Raw genomic sequence first — 20,215 nt, forward strand, 5'->3', positions numbered from 1 at the left:
GACAGACAGACGAACACAGAGGCGATGGCATAAGCCCGCTTATATAGCTTTTAAGCAAAAGAGCGGGCTAATAATGAGAGACGGGGACTCCCCTGGGAGCACTCTCCCCCCCCCTCCCCCAGCCCGGCACTCGGCCCTCCCGTCCCGGCCGCCATGTGTTCGGTCAAGCACCGCGGTGTGGCAAGTGGAGTGTGATAATCGAGATAGGTAGATATCCCCCTCAATCCTATTTATTGGAGCAAAGCCCCCCGCCCGTCTGCGTCAGATACTTTTTGGAAGCGTGGGTGGTGTCGGTTATCTCGGAGCTCATGACCTGAGTGACTCCACTCCGCAGAAAAATGAAACGCACCCGCGCACCCTGGAGGTCTGTGAGCTGAGAAATTTAGCGTTTTCTCGTTGCTGTGTGACTGTGATTGCGACCCCAACCCCCGCCCCGGGACTCAACGTGTTAAATTGACACTTTGAACCTAAAAGACCACATTCCATGTCAAAATCCCTGCGAGATGGTCCCGTCAAAAGTGTAGGTTCCACTCCGGGCTTAATGCACCGACCACACAATGCTTGTAGAGATGAGTGCATAAATGATTCACCCCTCGGTGTAGATAGCAATGAGGAATCCGAGGTAGCTCCTGGTTCTGATTAAGAAAGTGATAGCGAGGCTGACGAAGGAGAGAGTCCCCCATACTAATCTCAGTTGCACCATGGTTGCACATTGCACATTGCACATACCCTCCCTCGTACATCTTTTAATGGTATTGTGAGGTTAGCTTCGCTGACAGACCCCTTTACCAGCAGGGTGATTCCATCCACACTGTGTTTAGTCGCACGTATGCCCTCTCCTTTCTGCCTTGTGGCAGGGCCCCACCAACTCCTGCACGTCAGCCTGGGTGACCACCCTGCAGCCGTGGCTCCACACTCACCGTGCTGTGAGTGGTGCTAGTTGCGGTGCTAGTTGCGGTGCTAGTTGCGGTGCTAGTTGCGGTGCTAGTTGCCAGCAGCGGATGGTGCCGGCTCTTGGTGCGGGCGGTAGGCGCCGGCGCTATAGGTGCGGGTGCGATGCGGTGCAGGGCAGTGCAGTCCGTCACAGACTGGCGCCCTTGGCCCCGCTGAAGGCGACCATCCGCACGTCGGTCTCGTCCTTGAGGGATCGTCGGGGCACGGTGCGGCAGGGCGCAAGTCGCTGGGGGAACAGGGCACAGGGCCCCCGCCTCCGGCTGTGGGACGGCGTCTTCGGGAACCCCGTGGGCTCCACGTTGGCGTCCGAGGTGCGGGGACCGGGGTTCAGGACAAACCTTCCCGCCTCACAAAACCACCACCACCACTAACAACAACTAGAGCCGCAGCGCGTGCCGAAACCGCGCCGCGAGCGGGGCCGCGCAGTCACGCCGTGCTGGAGGACGCGGGGGGCCCGGACCGTGATCCGCGAGAGGCAGGGCGACGAGGAGCGAGCCGCGAGCGTGGCGCAGAGCAGGGCGAGAGGCGCGAGGAAGCCGAGCACCGCCGCCTGGGCAAGTACGCCGCCGAGTGAGGCGGGTGCCAGGGCCCGGCCGCCGGGGAGGGCCTCGCCTCCTGCCAGCCCGGCACGGGCGCCCCGGTCATCAGGGGGCGCGGCGACCCGCCCCGCCCCACCCCGTCCCACCCCGGCGGCACCCACCCCACAGGCGGGGACGTCAAGACTCGCGTGGCGGTGGTGGGGGCGGCGCGGGGCGGCACGGGGTGGGGCGGGCGCGCGGACGGTCGGGGCGACCAGCCGGGATGGGTTAGGCCCGACCCTCCCCTTCGAAATGAATCAAACCGGTCTAGCCTGCACCCGCCCCAACGGCCTCTCCGCTCCGTCCTTCCTCCGCACTGGCACGCTGCGCCCGCTTGGCGTGACTTCCTCAATGACCCGTTGCTGGTCGGTTTGGCTTGGGGACGGTGCCCGTCACACCTGGGCGCTCAACTCTTCCCTTGCATACCGACGCCAATTTTATTTATCAAATTACTCCTCTTTCTCGCCCGTCCTTTCCTCTTCTGTTGTTTTTGTCCGTGATTCGCATGAACGTGGCGCTCCCCGCCACGGCCGTCCCGGCCGTCCCGTGCACCGCTTTTCTCTGCCTACCTCTCACCCTCACCGTGGAACGCCTGTGAATCTCCTAGTAGGCAGCCCACCAGACACTGTGGCGATGATGCGGAGGCAGGCGCACGGTCGAGGTGGGCAGGAGGGTTGGGAAGCAGGGGTGGGCAGGGTGGGCAGAGGTGGGTAGGGACGGGCAGAGGTGGGCAGGAGGGTTGGGCAGGGCCCGGCAGAGGTGGGCAGGAGGGTTGGGCAGGGGCGGACAGAGGTGGGCAAGAGGTGGGCAGGAGCGTTGTGCAGGGGTGGGCAGGAGGGGTGGGCAGGAGGGGTGGGCAGGAGGGGTGGGCAGGGCCCGCGGTGAGGCTGAGGCCGTCCTGGGGCCCGGTGGGTGAGGCGTATTGGATTAAATCATCGCTAAAGCTGCCGTGTGGCGCACGCCGCGGACGCCGCGCGGCCCGTGTCGTTCGCGCGAGCCAGACCGCGGAGTACACGTGTCGCGCACAGTCTGTGACGTTGTTTTCGGGGAGGGGCTCTGGCGTCAATTTCCCCGCGCGACACCGACGTCAAGCGTGCTGCACGCCGCACTCGCGTCGCACGCCCGTCCTCCCCGTGTGCTGGGGGGTTGGAGCATGAGCAGAGACGCATCCACCCGACGTGCCGCTCCAACCAACCTCGTCCTCCTCTCCTAACACCATGAGACCTACACGTCGCCGTCAGCCGGGCGCCGTGCGTGTCCGTCCACACCGCGCCGGGCTGCCCGCGCTGCCCGCGGCTTTGCCCGTCCAAGAGGAAGAGCGACCCCGTGCCGGCCGTGCCCGCGGGGCGAGGGGCGGGTGGCGCGGGTATTTGCAGCACAAAGGGGACGCGTTCGGAGCAGGTGGCCTGATTTAGAGGGGGCAGGGGGGCAACAACGGGGAAGACGCGATGAGGTGGCGTCCACACGCCACCCCCAGTGAGCGCCAGCCGAGCAGACGGGTCAAGAGGAATTCCCTTTTCTGTTTCTCGCCGGGGCATAACGAGCGACCTAGTCTAGTGTGTGTGTAGTGTGTGTATGTGTGTGAGCGCTCAGTCTGTGTGTGTGCGCGCGCATGTGTGAGTGAAGGGTGAGGGGAGTGTTGGAGGACACCCTTTCTCTTTTGGTGAGGAACTGCGCGTGCCTGTGGTGGCAGCAGGGAGTGGTGGTGGCGGTTGGCTGCCAGGCTGGCAGTCCGGCTGGCTGGCTGGTTGTCTGGCGCGGGAGTTTTGCGCAATAGTTGTCGTGGTATGAAAGGGCTGACTCGTTCTTGGTCCTCATCATCAGGCCTCCCCCAGCCGCTGGCGAGTTACTCGTTACCCCCTCCCCCTTCCTTTTCCGCCCGCACCCCTTTCTACTTCTCTCCCCCTATCTTGGCGTTCCGCCAGAGATGCTGGCTCTGTACCCACCACCTCCCCGCGCCCGCGCCGGCCGAGCCGGCCCTCCCTCACCCCGCCCTGCCTCACCACGGCCCGCCCCGCCCCGTCCCACCCCACCACTCTTACTGTGTACCTGACTGTACAGTCGCCACTCCGCCACCCCGTGCAAAAGCAGCCAGCTAGCATCCCCGACCTGCGGCGAGTGTACTACCACCGCATGTCCCGGTACCACTGCTCTATCGACTGCGGTCGAGACTGCGGTGCACCCTTTGCTACCCAAACCTTGGCCCTACTATCATGTAGCCCGAGTCAGCTATTCTGATGGTCCTTGCCCCTGCCTCGTGTCTCTACCTGGTTCTTACCATCATTCTACGCCAAACGGTCCTCCTCCCTACCTACACTTCTCGGTCCAAAATTATGTGTTTTTTTTCAGTGTTGGCACCGATCCAAACCATACTCTGGAGAACCCTTAGTTAGCATTTCAGAAAAATACCTAAATTGGGCTTGAACTTTGGTGCCAAATAACTTTTGGGTCGGTTTAACTACAGGCCGGCTCGGTCACCCTCCTCAGTAGATTTGCTAGGACTGTGCTGTGCTCTTGGCGAAAGGGACAACCCCCTTTTCTCCCTCATTTTTTAGCGATTCCCGTTTGGACTCCGTTTCGGTCTCTCGCTTTCACGGCTTCAGCAAAAGATAAAAATTAATCGGGCTTCATCTTTTTTTCCAGTTTTAATTTGTAACATTTACTACAGTCTACCACTCCGATCCTTAAAACTAAATTTCTTTCATTTACATAGTTTTATTTAAATTACATAAATAGTAATTTTTGGTAACAGCATGGCAGTCGTTGCTCGTCGCGTTGCTCGAGCGGAGCCGCCCGGCCCTCAGTCGTAGACCCGCTTCCTGTAGCTGGTCCTGCGCACGGCCGTCGGCCTGGGCAGGCGGTCCTTGTAGCGCAGCGCCCACGAGTCCACCGAGAAGGGCGTCGGCGGCAGCATGACCATGGGCAGCCAGGCGCCCGTCGGCGACCCCGCGGCCGGGATCATGCCGGGCTCCTCCGGGACGGCGGGCTCCGGGGACGGCGGCGACGGCGACGGGAAGCCCACCAGGATGGGCTCGGGGCGCGGCGGGCTCATCTCAGTCATGGCCGCCATCTCCTGAAACATGGTTAGATTGCACCATCACGGTGTCGGTAGCCGCAAAAAAATAACTCACAAAAAAACAACAAAATTTACGACAGATCCTGAAATTTGTGCGTACCTCATCCATGTTTATGGTGTTTGAAACGCCTGCGGGGCTCAGAGTGACCTCGGCGAAGGCGGTCGAGGGCTCGATGAGGTTGTCCCTTATGTCGTTCTGCTGCTGCTGTTGGTGGTGATGGTGCTGAGGATGAGGTTGTTGCTGCGGAGCGTGCGGCTGGAGCTGTTGCTGCTGCTGAGGCGGCGGCGGCTGGTGCTGCTGCGGGTGTGCCCCCGAGTTGGCCGTGACGACCACCAGCGGCCTCTTTGGAGGCGGTGGTCCAAGAGGCGACTTTGTCGAGTAGATGGCAATCACGGGACCCTCTTCGGTGACGGCCTCCTCGTACCTGCAGAGAGGTCCGAGTGCCCGGGCGAGCCAAGTCAGTTAAGAGGGAAAAGAAACCAAACGTACCAGCTGGCCGATTGGCCCAGTTTCACTTCTGTACCAGGGCAAGGGTGGGTCGTCCAGAAAGTACGTCCGTTTTTCACAGATTTATTCGGCAATAAAGCATTCCGGTAGAGCTGAAATGTAGAAGAATACGGAACAATACGGAATAAGAAAACGGAAGTCACCATGTTTTCTTCTTCTCCGCATTCTTCTGCATTTCAGCTTTACCGGAATGCTTCATTATGGGAGGTCAGCGCCTGTGAGACTCAGGGCAGGCCACCCCGCAGTACACGCATGCACTGCAGGCTAGATGTTGCCTACCTACCAGGCGCTATGTGCCATGGAAGCTTCCGTAGGCTGAACTTGGCAGGTTCGTAATGGCGACTGACGTGCGGACGGACGGACTAACTTATTTCTAGACGACCCACAGTCGCACGAATAGAAAGGCAACGATAGCCCATCCCGCCCGCTTGCGGTGCTATTTAACTAACACTTTTGGGGGCGCGGCTTCTCAGCCACACAAAACATAGATTGATGGGACCTGAACAGACACTCACAGTGAGGTGTCATTCGATGGCATGACAATGTGGACTCCGGGGGGGATGGCGGTGGGCCACCTGATGGGGACAGCGGGCGGCGGCGGCGGGGTCGCGGGGGCCGCGGGGACCGCCACCGGCTCTGACGGCACCCTGATGGGCGGCGGCGTCCACCTTTGCGGAGTGATCGGCTGCGGAGACGTCCACCCCGGGAGCGAGGCGCCCTGCGCGTCCCCGGGGAGGTCCCAGGGCATGGCGGGGAGCGGGCTGGCGGGCGCTGACGGACGCTGCGGTACGAGGAGCGGCTCCTGCGGCCTCGCTGCCTCGGGCAGCCCCTTGTCGTCCACGAACATGACGGGCGTCCAGTCTGGCAGCGGCATCGGCGGGGGCATCATGACCACGGGGATGTCGTCCACCGTGGGGTCCTGGTCGGCGGGCGACGCGGGCGGCTGCGTCGGGAACGAGAGGGGGCGGACGGTCGTCGGGGAGAAGACCTGCTGGGTGGTCTCGGGGATCTGGTCGCCGACTTGGGAGCTCATCTGGTCGGGGAGGGTCACCCTGTCGGCTGAAAGAGACGCTTATTTTTAAAGAAGCAGAGGAATGTGAATCACCTTTCGTTCATAGAACAAAGGAGGTCTTGTTTTATGGCCGTGTAAGTATCTGTCAAAAGTACAATATAGTTGTACGTTCCATAATCAGTACCTCTCATGGGAAATGTGACGGGGGAAAATCCATGCGACGCGGCCGTCGTAGTGGTCGTGGTCGTGGTCGTGGTGGGCAGGGCAGGCAGCGCGGCCCCCACTTTGAAGCTGCTCTCGGTGGTGGGAGCCGGGGTCTCGGTCGCCGCCTCTGTGCCCAGGGTGCTACCCACGGTGCTGGCCGTGCTCGGCCCTGCGGTCACCTGCGCTGCGGTCGCGGCCGCCTCGTCCTTCGCGGCGTCCGCCCCGTCCGTCGTGGTGGCCGCGGCCGTGCTGGGCGCCGCCGTGGTGGTCGTGGTGGCGGCCTGGTGCCTCGGCGGGCAGCAGCGCGGGTGGCCGCGGCCGCCGGGCTCTCTCTGGCAGTAGGGCTCCGCGTCGCTCGTCGCGCAGAAGGTGCCCGATGCACTGTGGGCAGAGTCGTGCGGTCAGAGAGGCCTTCGAATGTAAAACAGCCGACGGGAAAGTCGCGAGAAGTGTGCGGTCTGCAGCCCGCAACGATCCGTCATCGGTTACCCTCTCTCGCTGACGCTGACCCACCTGTCCGGGGTGTGCTGGCCCAGCGAGGACGGCAGCCCCAGGCGCTGCTTGTGCTCGCTCTGCTGGCGGCGCGCGCTGGGGCAGCGACGACCGCACGGCTCGGCCACCAGCGGCGACTGGCCGTCGATGGAGTCGGCCAGGAAGCAGATGGACGACAGGTGGCTGCACAGGTTCGGGTCTGCCACCCAACCACACTCAATGTCAATTGGATGCGAAGAGCGACACGCAGCGCGGGGATGTACTTGTTCAATAAACATTCAAGCGTACACGATCTTTTCTGTTTTTCCTTGATTTTTTAATATTTTTTCTGTTTTGTAATTTTCTTCAGATTTTTCTCCTAAATTTTTCAAAAATTTTGGGACCTTTTCACATTGTTTTATATCTTTTTACATTTTTTCCCCAGCGTTTGTGGAGGGTGTACACTGAATTTTTGAGTGAAGTTTACCCCTCGGTGACTTACTCTTGGCCGCGGAGCAGAAGGGCTGGCTGCGGCCGCCGTTGACGCAGAAGTCGGCCGTGCCGATGGCGCCCAGCTCGCCGTAGTGCCCCGCGTTGGTGTGCATGACGTGCACGACGCTCGCGTCCCCGGCGTCCAGGCGGTGCTTGTTCTGCGGCCGGATGAGCGGCCGCGCCGGGTCCAGCCCGATGATCTTGTGCACGCGGAACATGACCGTGTCCGCCATGACGCCGCACACGTGCGCGCCCAGCGAGTGGCCGACGCAGGTCCAGGCGTCGCCGCGGGCGCCCGAGTCGCGCAGCAGCCGGGCCACGCCGCCCACGCAGCGCGCCGCCACCACCGAGTTGTGCACGGCGGCCGGGTAGCAGGGCAGGCGCGCCAGCGGCGACCAGTCCACCACCAGCACGTTGTAGCCGCCGGCCAGCAGGTAGGCTGCGGGCACATTCAATGTTTTCACGTCGTTTCGATATCATTTCTACCAACTCTACGACCACCACACTCACCGTCGCGGAGGATGGTCAGCGGCAGCGTGTCGTGGGCGCCGCCGTAGCCGTGCACCAGCACGATGGTGTGCTTCTGGGGGTCCCAGTCGCCCTCCAGCAGGCTGTTGGCCTCGGACACGTTGACGAGACGAGACTCGTTGGTGCTGCGAGGGGGAGTGACACAGGATTTAGGGGCTCGCTTCAAACGTTAAACTCCGCCGTAGATCGGCGATTTACACTGATCCTTATTTCCGTTTCACTTGGCGTGAGCAGCGTGGCAGAATGTGGTTTTCCTATCGACTTTTAGGTTTAAGTTTTTTCCCGTGTAGAGCATGGTGGGGAATTCGTTGCGCGCAGTACAGCGGCGGGACGACAGACGGATCTCAAGTGCAAGCCGACCAGGGCGCGACCAGACGCCTCAACGCCGACCTCGATCAGTGCGGAGCGGGCAGTCACAAGGCAGAGCCCAGCCGGCGCGGACACGGTGCAGAAAATAATAAGGTAAGGTTAGGTAGTACTTTGAGTGTTTGAGGTATTACAGCAATGTGACCCGTTGTCTTCATAATGTCACACAACCCTTACTTGTAGAATTTGCTCTTCTCCGACCTACCCTTTAACCAGGCGCGGTATAAGGTCCGGGGGACAGGGGGAGGGGAGGGGTGGCGGGACCGTGGGTTGCCTACTTACAGGGGTTTTGTGGCACAAATTACCTACCTTTCAGGCGACTCCCCAGAGCCAGTGGCCTGCCTTCAACCTTCTCAAACAGTCCCACTGAAAAGTACCCAAAACTTTTACGTCCCGGGTGTTTCTTTGCATGCGCTCCAGTGTTGCGGGATTGATTACTCGCTCAGGCGGTAGAGGCCATGGCGCCTCACGGCCGAAGGAAGTAGGCAAACCCTAAAAATTTGAGCACCTGCAAGAAACACCTAAAACACTCTCCATGTTGATTCGTCCCCTCACAATTCGCCACCCTGAGGACTGGAACTCTGTCTCTATGTCCTCAGTCATTCTGTTATTTTATTTATTTTTTGTCCAAAGAGATTCGTCCTTAGTTTTAATTATTTGTCCCCTATTTGTCCTACCTTCCCACCCCTTTTTTGTCCCCTCCGATCCTGGGACGACTACGGAACAGCCTGAAGCTGAAGCAGCAGCGAAATACTCTGCCACACAAAACTTCCTCAAGCTTTGAAAGAATGCCTCTAGGCTGCTTCCTAGTCCCCTTTTGTATGACTTCACATTATCCTTTTGAGTAATTAGCCTCAGTTTAGGGCCGGGCCGAGAGTGATAAATGCAGGGTTCCGTTTGAAGCCAATTCGTTGGCACACATGGTCCTTAAGTTATCGTACCACCGACCGACTTCATTACCTCGACGAGGGTCGCAAGAAGCTACCTAAGCTTTCACGCACATCATTTCACCGAAAATAAGCGAAATAAGCTGGAAATCCAAAAAGTATCAGTAGGTGCCCCACTCTCCCTTATTTGGTACTAATAATTAAAAAAATTTGGGACGAGTAATCGCGGGACCAATTGTTGAGGAAGAATTGTCTGACTGTGAGGGGCGAGTAACCGTAGCACAAGTCAGCCTGTTCCCCCCGAAACAATTTATATGCCAAGGGCATAAAGATGTAGATGTAGATACATAGATGTAACAGTTCCACATTTTAGAAAATGACTGCAATATTTCTTTTCTTTTTCAGAAACGAAACATGACCACTTAAGATTATCAACATGGTCGTCAAATGTGGCGTTTGTCTTTAGAAGTTTACATCAAAAACAATCATCACTCACGTGAGAACCCACAGAGAAAACCAACCAATCGATTCCATTTAGAGCAACAAAATGTTGCCAGAGGGTGTACACCTCCCTTGCCATAGAGAAAAACAGTCGAGGGGACATGTGCATTCGCAGCACCGCCACAACAAGCCATTTGAGTGTCCTGTATGCAACAAGAAATTCTCGCAAAGTGATAGCCTGCGTGTTCATCTCCGCACCCACACCGGTGAAAAACCCTTTGAGTGTTCTGTATGCAACAAGAAATTCACAGGAAGCAGACATCTTCGTCTTCACCTCCGCACCCATACAGGTGAAAAGCCCTTTGAGTGTTCTGTCTGCAACAAGAAATTCTCGCAAAGTGGTGGCCTGCGTGTTCATCTCAGCACCCACACTGGTGACAAACCCTTTGGGTGTTCTGTATGCCACAGGAAATTTTCGATGAATGCTAGGGTGCGTGTTCATATGCGCACCCACACGGGTGAAAAGCCCTTTGAGTGTTCTGTGTGCAACAAACAATTTTCTGTGAGTGCATCTCTTCGGGTTCATCTCCGCACCCACACCGGTGAAAAGCCCTTCGAATGTTCTATATGCAACAAGAAATTCTCCCGTAGTGAACATTTAGGTGTTCATTTTCAAACCCACACCGGTGAAAAGCCATTTGAGTGCTCTGTATGCAACAAGAAATTCTCGGAAAGTGGAGGCCTGGTTAAACATCTCCGCACCCATACCGGCGAAAAGCCCTTTGGCTGCTCTGTGTGCCACAAGAAATTTTCGCAGAGCGGTAGCCTGCGTGTTCATCTCCGAAGGCACATCAGTGACGTTTAAATGTTCTGTATTCAGCGCAGCAGAAAAGTTTCTACTAGTGCTCGGTTTTGGATTCGCCTTCGAGTTATACGATTTGAAAAAAGAGGAAGTAATATTAGCTTTAAGTCGTCTTTCATTTTTTATCTGAATTTTAACTGTGAAAGTACATGATTCATTGTTATAGGGCAATTCCAGATCGCACAAAGTGCACAAAAATCATCATATTTTGTATGTTTTGGCTAAACTATTACATTTACAATTAAAAAAACGTGTCTATATTTATTCGTCAGAACTTTCTCCTGCGAAAGTCATGTACCGAAAAAAGGAAACAACCTTAGGAATTCTCGTTAAATATTATGTTTACAAAGCAAAATCGAGTTCCGTTTCGTGTCCGTCAGTGACGACACAAATTGTAGGCGAATTGCAAATGGACAACAACGAGTGGATGCGCCCTTGAGACTACGCGTCCATTCATGTGTCTCAACAATTTGTAGCACCTCTCATTCGCCTCCAACACGCCTTTAAGTGTGTGTTTGCGTATGCCGTCACTGACAGCCATCCTCTCTGGAATTGCCCTATATTTCCCTGTTTGTCGCTTTTTGCCAACTTGAAGTTACGACTAAGTGTTTATAACTTTACAATTGCAAATATAATATTTTTTGGAGTAAAATACGTGACATGCGTTACCCCAGCCGCTCACCTGGTGTAGAGGTGGACGGTCACATCCTCGCCGGGGCACGCGTCGTGCGACTCCTGCAGCTTCCTCCAGACGCAGTCGTTCCTGGACACGTTGGTGAAGTTGAGGCCGAGCGACAGCGCCTGCAGGATGGCGCCCTGCCGCTCGGCGCCCGGGTACTCGGACACGGCGTCCCACTCCGCGTCGTCGTCTGAGGACACGGGACACACGGTTATGCACGTCCACGATGATGCGACGTGCGGCGCCGCGGCCTCCAGCCTCCAGGACCAGGTAGGTCAGCCCCGCACAGTTTGGTGATCAGTGATCACCCTCCTCCGTTACCCTCTAATGCGAGGTGACGCAGTGACGCACGCAGGAAGAGTTTCGTGTTTCAAGGAAGAGGAAAGCTTTCCTGCTGCCGGCCACTTTCTTCTCACTCTGGTGGACGTTACACATGTTGTGGGGCATGAAGGAAAGGGGGGGGGGGCAAAAGGCGCTTGACCGCAGGAACCGCGGGTCGGCCACCGAGCTGTGTGAGTGTGTGTGTTTAGACGGAGAGGAAAAGAGTGTGAGAAATAGGGGTGGTGATGGTGGGGGTACTCGGGTACTGTACTCTACAAAATTAGTGGCGTCGTCGGGAATAATGCGTCAAGTGTCCCGTTGTTCTAGAGGAGAAGTTGTCAGCGTGGTATTGCTACTGTAGTACTCGGGTCACTGCGCGATGGGCTCCTCTGCTGACCACCACTGGCCACTCCGAGGACGTGGCGTGGCGGGGCGTGGCGGGGCGGGGCGGGGGATCAGCGGGAGGGTCGCGAGCCGTCACGTGCACGGGCAGCTCGCTATGGCCATCGAGGACTACCGTAACAGTTGATCCGGAGCGTGGGGTGAGACGGGGTGATGAGGGACGGCGAGGAAAAGAGGGAGGGGGGAATGGGCGCGCAAGGAGGCCAGCAGGACGGCGACCCCGGTGTCGGGGTCACCTGGATGGACACGCCGGCTCGCCTGGGAAAGGTGGTGCTCTGATGTTCAACTACAACGAGATACCGGCCCAAGCTGTTTAGGGAGTGGACCGTGTAGCTGATAGGGATGAGCCCAGTTGTTCTGGTCTGGGGGAACTTTAGAGCAATGGGGAGACCTAAGAATGAGAAGTCTGGATTACCTTTGTTCCACGCTCGGTCTCTCCGAGACTCCGTCAGGCATGCTCGTCACCTACCCATCGAAGTCAGCACTTATTTCAGCAGGGGCGGCAGCCCTGTTGCCGAGCCTGTTGCGTACCGCGCAACACTGACAGAGTCGACACGTAGTTCCAGTAGGTTTTATTTCTTTCTTGTTTTTTTTTCTCAGAGGATTTATTGGGTCATATCTGATTTTGTGAGCACGATATAGTTCTATTGTGTGCGGGTGACCCACAAGGCGCCTGCCAAAGCGGATGTCTCAGTCTTGGGCGTGTTCTTAGGCTGAGCACGTCGCCCGGAGAAGCGCGCGCGTAAAGGAGGGGGGGGGGGCGTCAACTGGCCCGGAGAGAGACACATATACGGCACAGTTAGGCAGGCACCTCAACGGGACTCATGCGGGGGACTTCCGACCCTCACCTGGCCCGGCCCAATGAAGGCGAGCATTGTGTCCCAAACTGAACGACAACAACAAGGCCCAGGCCGGTGGCGGCGGCGCCTGCTGGAAGCGAACGTTCTCGAAACGAGCTTAACACTCGCGGAACACCAAAAACCCTGGGAACATTGGTCCCTACAAGAAAGTTTTCGGTCATAAAAAACACGTAAGGTGTCAACCGAAAAACGTAGGGGGGAGGGGGGGGGTAGGGCGGAACGCTTTTCGCAACAACAGCCCCGCCGGTCGCCCCCGCGACCATCTGCTGATAGCGCTTGTCGGCGCTCTTTGGAGAGCAGTCGTATTGCAGCGGATGTCAATCTTTACTGACGAGTGTCGAACACCCATGTCTTCCCGCAGCCCGGCCCGCTATCTGGACTGGACGCGTTACTGACATCCGTTCTAGTGAACGCGTGCTAGATTTTCTTTTTCTTCCCGAAATAAAGGAACGTTTAAGGTACCCTGTGTTTCCGTAGCACGCGCCGGTGCCGGCGGGTTTGCCTACTCTCCATGCTCGTAAGGCGCTATAGCCCTTGTGAGAAGGGAAACCTGGTCGCATCAGTGCGAGCTCTGAAACACACGGGGTACCAGGAGGGGTCACTAGTTCACCACGTCCACTCCCGTAGTTTTACTGCAACGCACAAGGAAAAAAAATAGTCCTCACAACTAACAAATTAGCTAATTTTGGGATGGCTAATCCCAAATTCGCTGTGGCAGCTAATAGTTGGTTGCCACAGACAAGCGTTATTTGCCACAGACAAGAGTGAGTTGCCACAGCAAAGCTGTCGTTGGAGGAGCGAATCGGTTTGTTCTGACAGCGAAACACTCAACTAGTTGTCAGAACGAAACAATTGGCTCCTGCAGCGACAGCTTTGCTGTGGTAACTAACTCTTGTCTGTGGCAACTTAACTAACGCTTGTCTTGTGGCAACCAACTGTTAGCTGCCACAGCGAACCTCTTGTCCACCCCCAAATTAGCCAATTTATTAGTTGTGACAACTAATTCTTTTCTTTTTCGTGTATGCACGCCTGCGGGAGGGGTTTCCTGCGTATAAAGGATTCCGGTAAAGCTGATATGCAGAAGAATGCGGGGAAGAAGAAAACGGAAATCGCTATGCTTTAACATGGTGACTTTCGTTTTCTTGTTCCTCGCATTCTTTTGCATATGAGCTTTACCGGAATGCTTTATTGACAGAGGGGCGATAGGCAAACCCGCTCTCCCGCCAAGGTTGCTCCCGCCTACATTCCGTTCGTAACGTGTCACAAGCGGTCACAAAGTGTGAGTTCGAAAGTGGGTGGTCGGGCCTCCAGTCGCCCATACCTGGTGTAAACACCCGCGAGATGTGTCTAGCTATAGTCACTCCTGCCTTTAACCCCAACGGCAGACTCACTTGCAGCGGCAGTCGATGCGGCGGATAGCGCGGCGAGGGCCACGGCGAGGACGGCGATGAGGACCTCCAGGAGGCCGAGGCTGCCGAGGTGGCGGCGCGGTCCTGACGACCCCATGGCGCTCGCGGGCCGGTGAGGACTAAGGTGTAGCCTCCGCGGGGCGCCGGCCAGGCCGGGGGCGGCCGGGGGGCCCCGACCACGGGCACGGGCCGGGCCGGGTCAGCGGGCCCCGCGTGCCCAGCGGGCCCCCACCACCACCTGTCGCGGCACCATGCGCTACGTACGGTACCTCCAGGTACCTCGCGCCCGGCCCCTATCTCGCGCTCATTAAAAGCCCCAACACCAATCCGGCGATGTCCATTGGCCGCCAAATCGATCGGTTACCCCCCATTTTTCCCTACCTTTCCCTACCTATCGACGAAGAAGCGGTTTTTTGGGTTTTTGGGTATGTAGGCAAGGAGGGCGAGTGAGGAAGTATTTTATTAGAGCAATAAGTGGATGTAGGGATCGGGCTAAAAGAACTCCGATTAAAAGTATGTAAAGTATATTTAAATATTAGAGATATATTACATATTAACAAGGAGGATGCTGTTGACATGTTTTGTTAAACTGACATGGCAGCGCACCTCAAAGACAGTAGCCTACCGTATACAGCACATCATCGGCGGTGACGGTTCGGAACGATCTCGCAAAACAGTTTGTTTTGGCTGAGCGCCAGGCACACGCCGTCAAGAACGAACTAACGGTTGTAAAGTTTTGTACTTTGTCATCAAGAGAAAAAGACCCTGCCTCAAAAAGACTGACGCTCACCACAATCACATCGCAATAAATTAAAACACGACCACATATAATTACAACGAAGTCAACAAAAACGTAACAGACAACAAATTAACAAAACGTATGGCAAAATCAAGTAATCCTGCTGATGCTGAGACAGCAGGCTACATCATCCTACCGTTAATTCAAACATTAACAGTGCAATTTTTACAAGTAAAACTATTGACTTGACTATTATCAGTGTAAAGTACCCGTCTTTCATATAGACTACGTATTCACAAAGTCAAATATGATTGTCTCCTTTCATTCTCGTTACTATTTTGTTCTTTAAAAAATCGCCATTTTTTAAAAACGTGTTCCAGTAATTCGGTAGTATGGCCAGAAATTCGCAGTATGCAACTAAATAAAAACAAACACATAATAAATAACGTCAGTTGATAACGCAACTCCAGACACATTCACACACACACAGGCACGACACGTACCGAATGTTTCGGTGCAAGCGCCGTGCGAAAGGGTTTACCAACTACCTCTGCCCGTCAGGCGCCACAGCGCCCGCGGGTAGGCAAAACCTTCTGCACCAACGCGTGCTCGGAAACACGCGCTACGCGACAAAATTAAATTAAATGAGCATTTTTTGGTTTGCTAGTCTTGGGTGCCAGGAGGGCGGGGCCTCAGTCGAAGGGGCAGTCTTTGTGGAGCCGCATGGCCATGCAGTAGGTGCCGCTCGCGCTGTCGGGGGTGTGCTCTCCGAACGGCATCCTGGGCCCGGGGTTGGCGATGAGCGACCCGGCCAGGGGTCGGCAGCGACTGGTGCATGGCGTGGCGTACCAGCGGCCCGGGTGCGCCACCGCCGTGGCCAGGTAGCACGCCGACAAGAAGTGGCTGCATCGCGATTTGCCTGCAAACGAGATGGGTGGCGAACGAGGCCGTTTAGAGACTCGCCAGTTTCCCCGTTTCATAGTAACGTGAAGCAGGTGCAGTGAATCAATGTATACACTTCCAACTTCCAGAAAATTCAGAGAAAAATGGAAAATATCAAGGAAAAATCAATCCAAAAATTCAGAAAAATCAAGAGAAAATCAATTTTAAAATCAGAGAAATCAAGGTAAATTAAATCAAAAATGAGAAAAATCAAGGGAAAATCAATTTTTAAAAATCAGAGAAACTCGGGGAAAGTCGGGGTAAGCTTGAGTTAGGAAACCCTAGACACTCACGCAGTCGGTGGCCCTTGCACGAGGGCTGCACGCGGCCGCCGTTGATGCAGAAGTCGGCGTGGCCGACCTGCGGCTCCTCGCCCAGCATGCCGGCGTTGGTGTGCACCACGTGCACTATGTGCGCGTCGTCCCGGGTCAGCTTTAGCGCGCGCTTGCCGTAGCGGTCGAGCAGCGGCCGCGCCGGGTCCAGCCCTGCAATTGGAAGACAAACAACACGCTTTCACTCTCAGTGCATGCACAGGCGTTTTGCCGGTGCGGTGCCCGGTGGTGTGCTAGGAGAATAATTTGAGATAAACCTAAGGTCCAGGGTGGCACGAGCGTCCACGCCCCTCCCGCCGTCCTCCCCGCCAGCCGCCCCTTCCCCTCCATTTCCCTTTCTCCGTCGTGAGGCCGGATGCCGGATGGGTTGCCAGCCCAACCGGCGCACTCGGTGGCGGCGGCGCCTCACCGCGCCCGCTGGGCTGCCCACCCGGCCGGCGCTGTGCGCCCCGCGCCCGCAACAACAACTCACCGATGATCTTGTGCATCTTCTTGTCGAGGTGGTTGCTCATCATGCCGCAGATGTGCGCGCCCAGCGAGTGGCCGACGCACAGCGTGTCCTTGGCGTGCGCGCCGTGCGCCGTGAGGTGCGAGTAGAGCTGCGCCGCGCACTGCGCCACGAGGCGGGTGTTGCTCAGCGCCGACAGGTAGCACGGGAAGATGGTGAGCGGCTCCCAGTCCACCGTGAACACGTTGTAGTCGCCCCGCGACAGGAAGGCTGCGGACACGAGGGAGGCACGCCGTCAGAGACCGGGCTCGGTACACCACCACGACGAACCCCATGTGGCGCGCGGGGTTGCTTACCGTCCCGGATGATGGTCATGGGCGCCTTGCGCTCCGTCGAGTTGAAGCCGTGCACGATGATGACGTTCTTCTTGTGCGGGTCCCAGCCACCGTACCGCAGCGCCGTCGTGGACCTCATGTCGATCTTCTTCCTGTACGGGCTGTGGCTGTGGGACAGAGAAGGGCGTCTGTTCAGACAGTGGGTTGCGCGAGAAAGGTTTGCGTGCGGGTTGCGACCCGTCGCGGACAACGCTATACTCACCTCGAGTACATGTAGAACTGGATGTCCGGGTCGGGGCAGGTGTTGGTCCGTTTGTAGATGCACTTCCAGTACCGCAGGTCCATGGCGTTCCAGAACAGACCATCCGCTCCTGCAGACACGAGGACAAGCAGCGGCGTGAGCGGCGTGCAGTCGGGATCAGGATGTATCATATGTCATCGTCATCATGTCACAAGTAGTGTGGGATATGAAATAGGGCGGTACAGCGTCTTTCTCGCACGAACGCATCCTCCGTGCGCAGCAGACTAGAAGACCCCCCCCCCCCTCTTTTCTCTCTTTCTCGCGTGGTCTTTGACGGTTACAGTTCCGGAGCCTCTCTCCCTCACTCTCTCCCCCCCCCCCCTCTTTTCTCTCTTTCTCGCGTGGTCTTTGACGGTTACAGTTCCGGAGCAATGCTGGCGCGCTGTTAGCGGGGGCTGGCGCCTCGTCCGAGCGGGTCGGAAAGTGTCACGAGCCCGACTGGCTGGCTCACTTCCTATCCCGCCGGACACACACGGCAGGGACGGCAGGGCACAACGCGCTCGCTGTTCCTTTCGTTTGGTAGCAATGCGTAAGTGTGCCTGATACGGCTTCCTGGTTGGTGCCCATGGCGGAATAAGAGAAAGAAATGGTCAGCTGGACGTACGAAGCTATGTCGAAACATACCCCACTCCCTCCCACGCGTGATTTGGAAAATAAAAGTCGCTCTCCACTCGACAAGTGAAAAGTGACTCGATTTTGCTCCGCCAATCGATGCCCTCCAGCTGATCGGCGCCCCCGAGCCAGGTTCAAACCGAGGCGCCGCCGCTCTCGGAAAGCTTTTGTTGGCTGGGTGCGCGCCGGTGCGGAGTGTCGCTCAGTGGCCACTCACACTCAGGTGTCGCCGCCCGCAGTCAGCCCAGCCCAGCCGGCCGGCATCGAGCGCATACGTGTTTTCGGTTTGTTTTCGAGTGTGTGGTGCGCGTCGCGGAAATGTTGTACCGAAAGAATTCAACAAGTTGTGCTTTGTGCTCGTGTGATCCGTTCAAATCGCATGAAACGAAAACGAGCGTTTCAGACGCGCGTCGAGTGAGCCCGCCGGCCGCGAGTGCGAGTTACTCCAAAGTTGTTGTTGTCGTCGAGGGGCAATATTTGTGCTATCCGCATGTTGGAGAAAGGTAAAAATAAAACAAAAACTGGCTAGTTCTCATTCGTACGCTACCGTCGATGCAAACGGGGCTCAAACGACCACGCGCGGACCGGGCCAAAGCAGACGACAACAACAACATCGACAACAACATCAACAACAGTGACGTAGTGTGTGTGCGGTGTGTGCATTGCGGACGACGCCAAAAGCATCTTTGAGCGTTGGAAGGAGAAGTTCACTAATCGCGCGACCCAGCTTTATGTCGAGAAGGTGAACATCGTGAACATCGCCTCCCTCCGCCCCACCCTCCTTCAGTGAAGCGCGGCTGTCCGACCGCAAACTGGAGTGCGAAAGAAGTTAGCGGTGAGTCGTCTGCATTTATAGTCTGACCAGCGAAAGAATGCTTCTGGTTCCCATAAGCGCCCATGCTATCGAGAAGCATTCTTTGGCTGGTTCGAGTGTAAAGTGTTAGCTTTTTGTCATTTGTGATTTCGATGGTGACTGCGAGTGCGTGTCGCCTTTATTGTTTATCCTCTCCCATACACTCATGCGCCTCGCCACACGCATGAGGGAAACGGGGGACGGTAGCGTCACCGCGATGACACGATGCGCTGACCGGAGTGGCCACTTTAGCCGTCGCCAGTCGTTGGCACCATCAAAGCGCGCGCAAATCCAAAACAGCCCCAGCGCGGCGCGGGGGTGAAATAGTAATTTGTAGGGGGCGCAACTTTGGTCCGCCTCCCACTTGTTGAGATTTTTGCAAAATTCCTATGAAGTCATGCGTCGGACCTGTAGGCGCATCAATTAATGTGGAAGAAAATAATAATCAGAGTGTCACTTTTTGCCTATCGAGTTGGCGTGGACAGCTCTTATGCTGCTCATAGATGGATCTTTCCAGGTTAACCGGTTAGTGAATAATTTAAATCTTCATCATCGCCGCTCCTGACTAGAATGCTAGACCTTATCTTACACATCGGCGTGATTGGAAGTCGTGCATCAGATCTGCTCTTTCCGGTTCTGACTTGAGCCGGACAACTTGCTCGCCAAAATCGCTTTCCCTGGTAAAGTTCCACTAGAATAGTCTGAGAAAGGCCTTTCACAGAAATGCTTCGGCCGAGACACTGGACCTAGACCGCCCAGCCGCTCTGATCCCGATCTGTCTTCTTATGTTTAACTCTGGTCGGCGGCGATTTTATTGAGTTGATCCTGTCCACCCAGTGACCTCCTCCGGTCCACTATGGAGTCGGTGGAGCGTCGGCGAGTTCTGACAGCCGTTCAGGACGGGGAAAAAACGCGGATAAAAAGGAAAGGAGAGGCGGGACGGGGGGCGGCCCAGGAAGGGGCGATTGAAAACCAGCTGGCGGGCGGATCGAGTCTCGAGGGCTAAGGTCCCGATAGACCGCTGCTCTCGTCAGCTCCACCAAGTGCAGCTGTCAGGACCGCCGGCGCATGACGACGGGGGCCAGGCCTAAACGGAGGCCCGCCCGCCGCCGTCGGGATTCGAACCTCGAGCCGCCCACACTGGGACTGGATTCGTTGTTCTATCGCCAGGAGGGCCACGAGAGATAGCAGGCTAAATGACGGTCCTGCTTGTCGTCGAATGGTCGTCGTCGTATGAAACGCGACACCGGGGTCGGGGCACCCCGGGCCGTGTGTCACGGACGGACTGTCCTGAACGCGTTAGATGGATGGGGACCACCGTTCCGGCAGGTATGCAGACGGACGGACGGACGGACGTCGAGCAGACAGACAGACAGACGGACGGACAGACAGTCTGGAGGGGGAGGGGCGGGCTCCGGGGTAAGACACGCCGGGCATGACCTTATCGCGGATGTATCGTCGTCATGGACTGCTGGGAAGAAAGTCATCCGGGCCGAGTCGTGCGTGGCGCGGCCGGGCGCGGCGCGGCTCGGCGTACATATCGTGAATGCAACATTTTTCGCGGTTGACGGCGCCCGGGACGAGACACACGTGCCCCCCCCCC

At 56.9% G+C, this 20,215-nt stretch overlaps 4 protein-coding genes across 5 annotated transcripts in view; 1 reads left to right on the plus strand and 3 right to left on the minus strand.

Moving 5' to 3' along the window:
• LOC113218332 (excitatory amino acid transporter-like) overlaps positions 1 to 1,542 on the minus strand; it is a 27,777-nt gene extending 26,235 nt beyond the window's left edge. Inside the window, exon 1 of the mRNA XM_026438635.2 lies at positions 921 to 1,542. The gene's annotated coding sequence lies outside the window, so the exon portion shown is untranslated. The remainder of the gene's footprint in view (positions 1 to 920) is intronic.
• A 2,616-nt stretch (positions 1,543 to 4,158) lies between these two features.
• LOC113218335 (uncharacterized) lies at positions 4,159 to 14,167 on the minus strand. Its single transcript, XM_026438640.2, has 9 exons — positions 14,033 to 14,167; positions 11,062 to 11,248; positions 7,806 to 7,948; positions 7,306 to 7,734; positions 6,846 to 7,023; positions 6,313 to 6,713; positions 5,632 to 6,175; positions 4,709 to 5,033; positions 4,159 to 4,605 (listed from the first exon to the last, which is right to left on the minus strand). The coding sequence occupies exons 1-9, from the start codon at positions 14,145 to 14,147 to the stop codon at positions 4,333 to 4,335; spliced, it is 2,595 nt and encodes an 864-aa protein (XP_026294425.2). The 5' UTR covers positions 14,148 to 14,167; the 3' UTR covers positions 4,159 to 4,332.
• On the plus strand, positions 7,956 to 11,047 carry LOC113218337 (gastrula zinc finger protein XlCGF17.1-like). The gene is made up of 2 exons (XM_026438642.2): positions 7,956 to 8,285; positions 9,482 to 11,047. Exon 2 carries the CDS (start codon positions 9,624 to 9,626, stop codon positions 10,380 to 10,382), a length of 759 nt encoding a protein of 252 aa, XP_026294427.1. The 5' UTR covers positions 7,956 to 8,285; positions 9,482 to 9,623; the 3' UTR covers positions 10,383 to 11,047.
• A 390-nt stretch (positions 14,168 to 14,557) lies between the features above and the next one.
• LOC113218336 (phospholipase A1) overlaps positions 14,558 to 20,215 on the minus strand; it is a 14,112-nt gene continuing 8,454 nt past the window's right edge. The window contains exons 1-6 of one of the 2 annotated variants that reach the window (XM_052268671.1): positions 17,331 to 17,352; positions 17,109 to 17,217; positions 16,868 to 17,013; positions 16,536 to 16,781; positions 16,025 to 16,216; positions 14,558 to 15,708 (exon numbers count right to left, since the gene is read on the minus strand). In XM_052268671.1, coding sequence (XP_052124631.1) covers positions 15,482 to 15,708; positions 16,025 to 16,216; positions 16,536 to 16,781; positions 16,868 to 17,013; positions 17,109 to 17,191 — 894 coding nt within the window. In that variant the 5' untranslated portion in view covers positions 17,192 to 17,217; positions 17,331 to 17,352 and the 3' untranslated portion in view covers positions 14,558 to 15,481. Of the gene's footprint in view, positions 15,709 to 16,024; positions 16,217 to 16,535; positions 16,782 to 16,867; positions 17,014 to 17,108; positions 17,218 to 17,330; positions 17,353 to 20,215 lie in introns of those variants that run through there. The other variant, XM_026438641.2, reaches the window with a different exon arrangement.

This window comes from Frankliniella occidentalis, unplaced genomic scaffold (assembly GCF_000697945.3).
Source record: "Frankliniella occidentalis isolate FOCC.00 unplaced genomic scaffold, Focc_3.1 Scaffold4, whole genome shotgun sequence".
Lineage (NCBI taxonomy): Eukaryota > Metazoa > Arthropoda > Insecta > Thysanoptera > Thripidae > Frankliniella > Frankliniella occidentalis.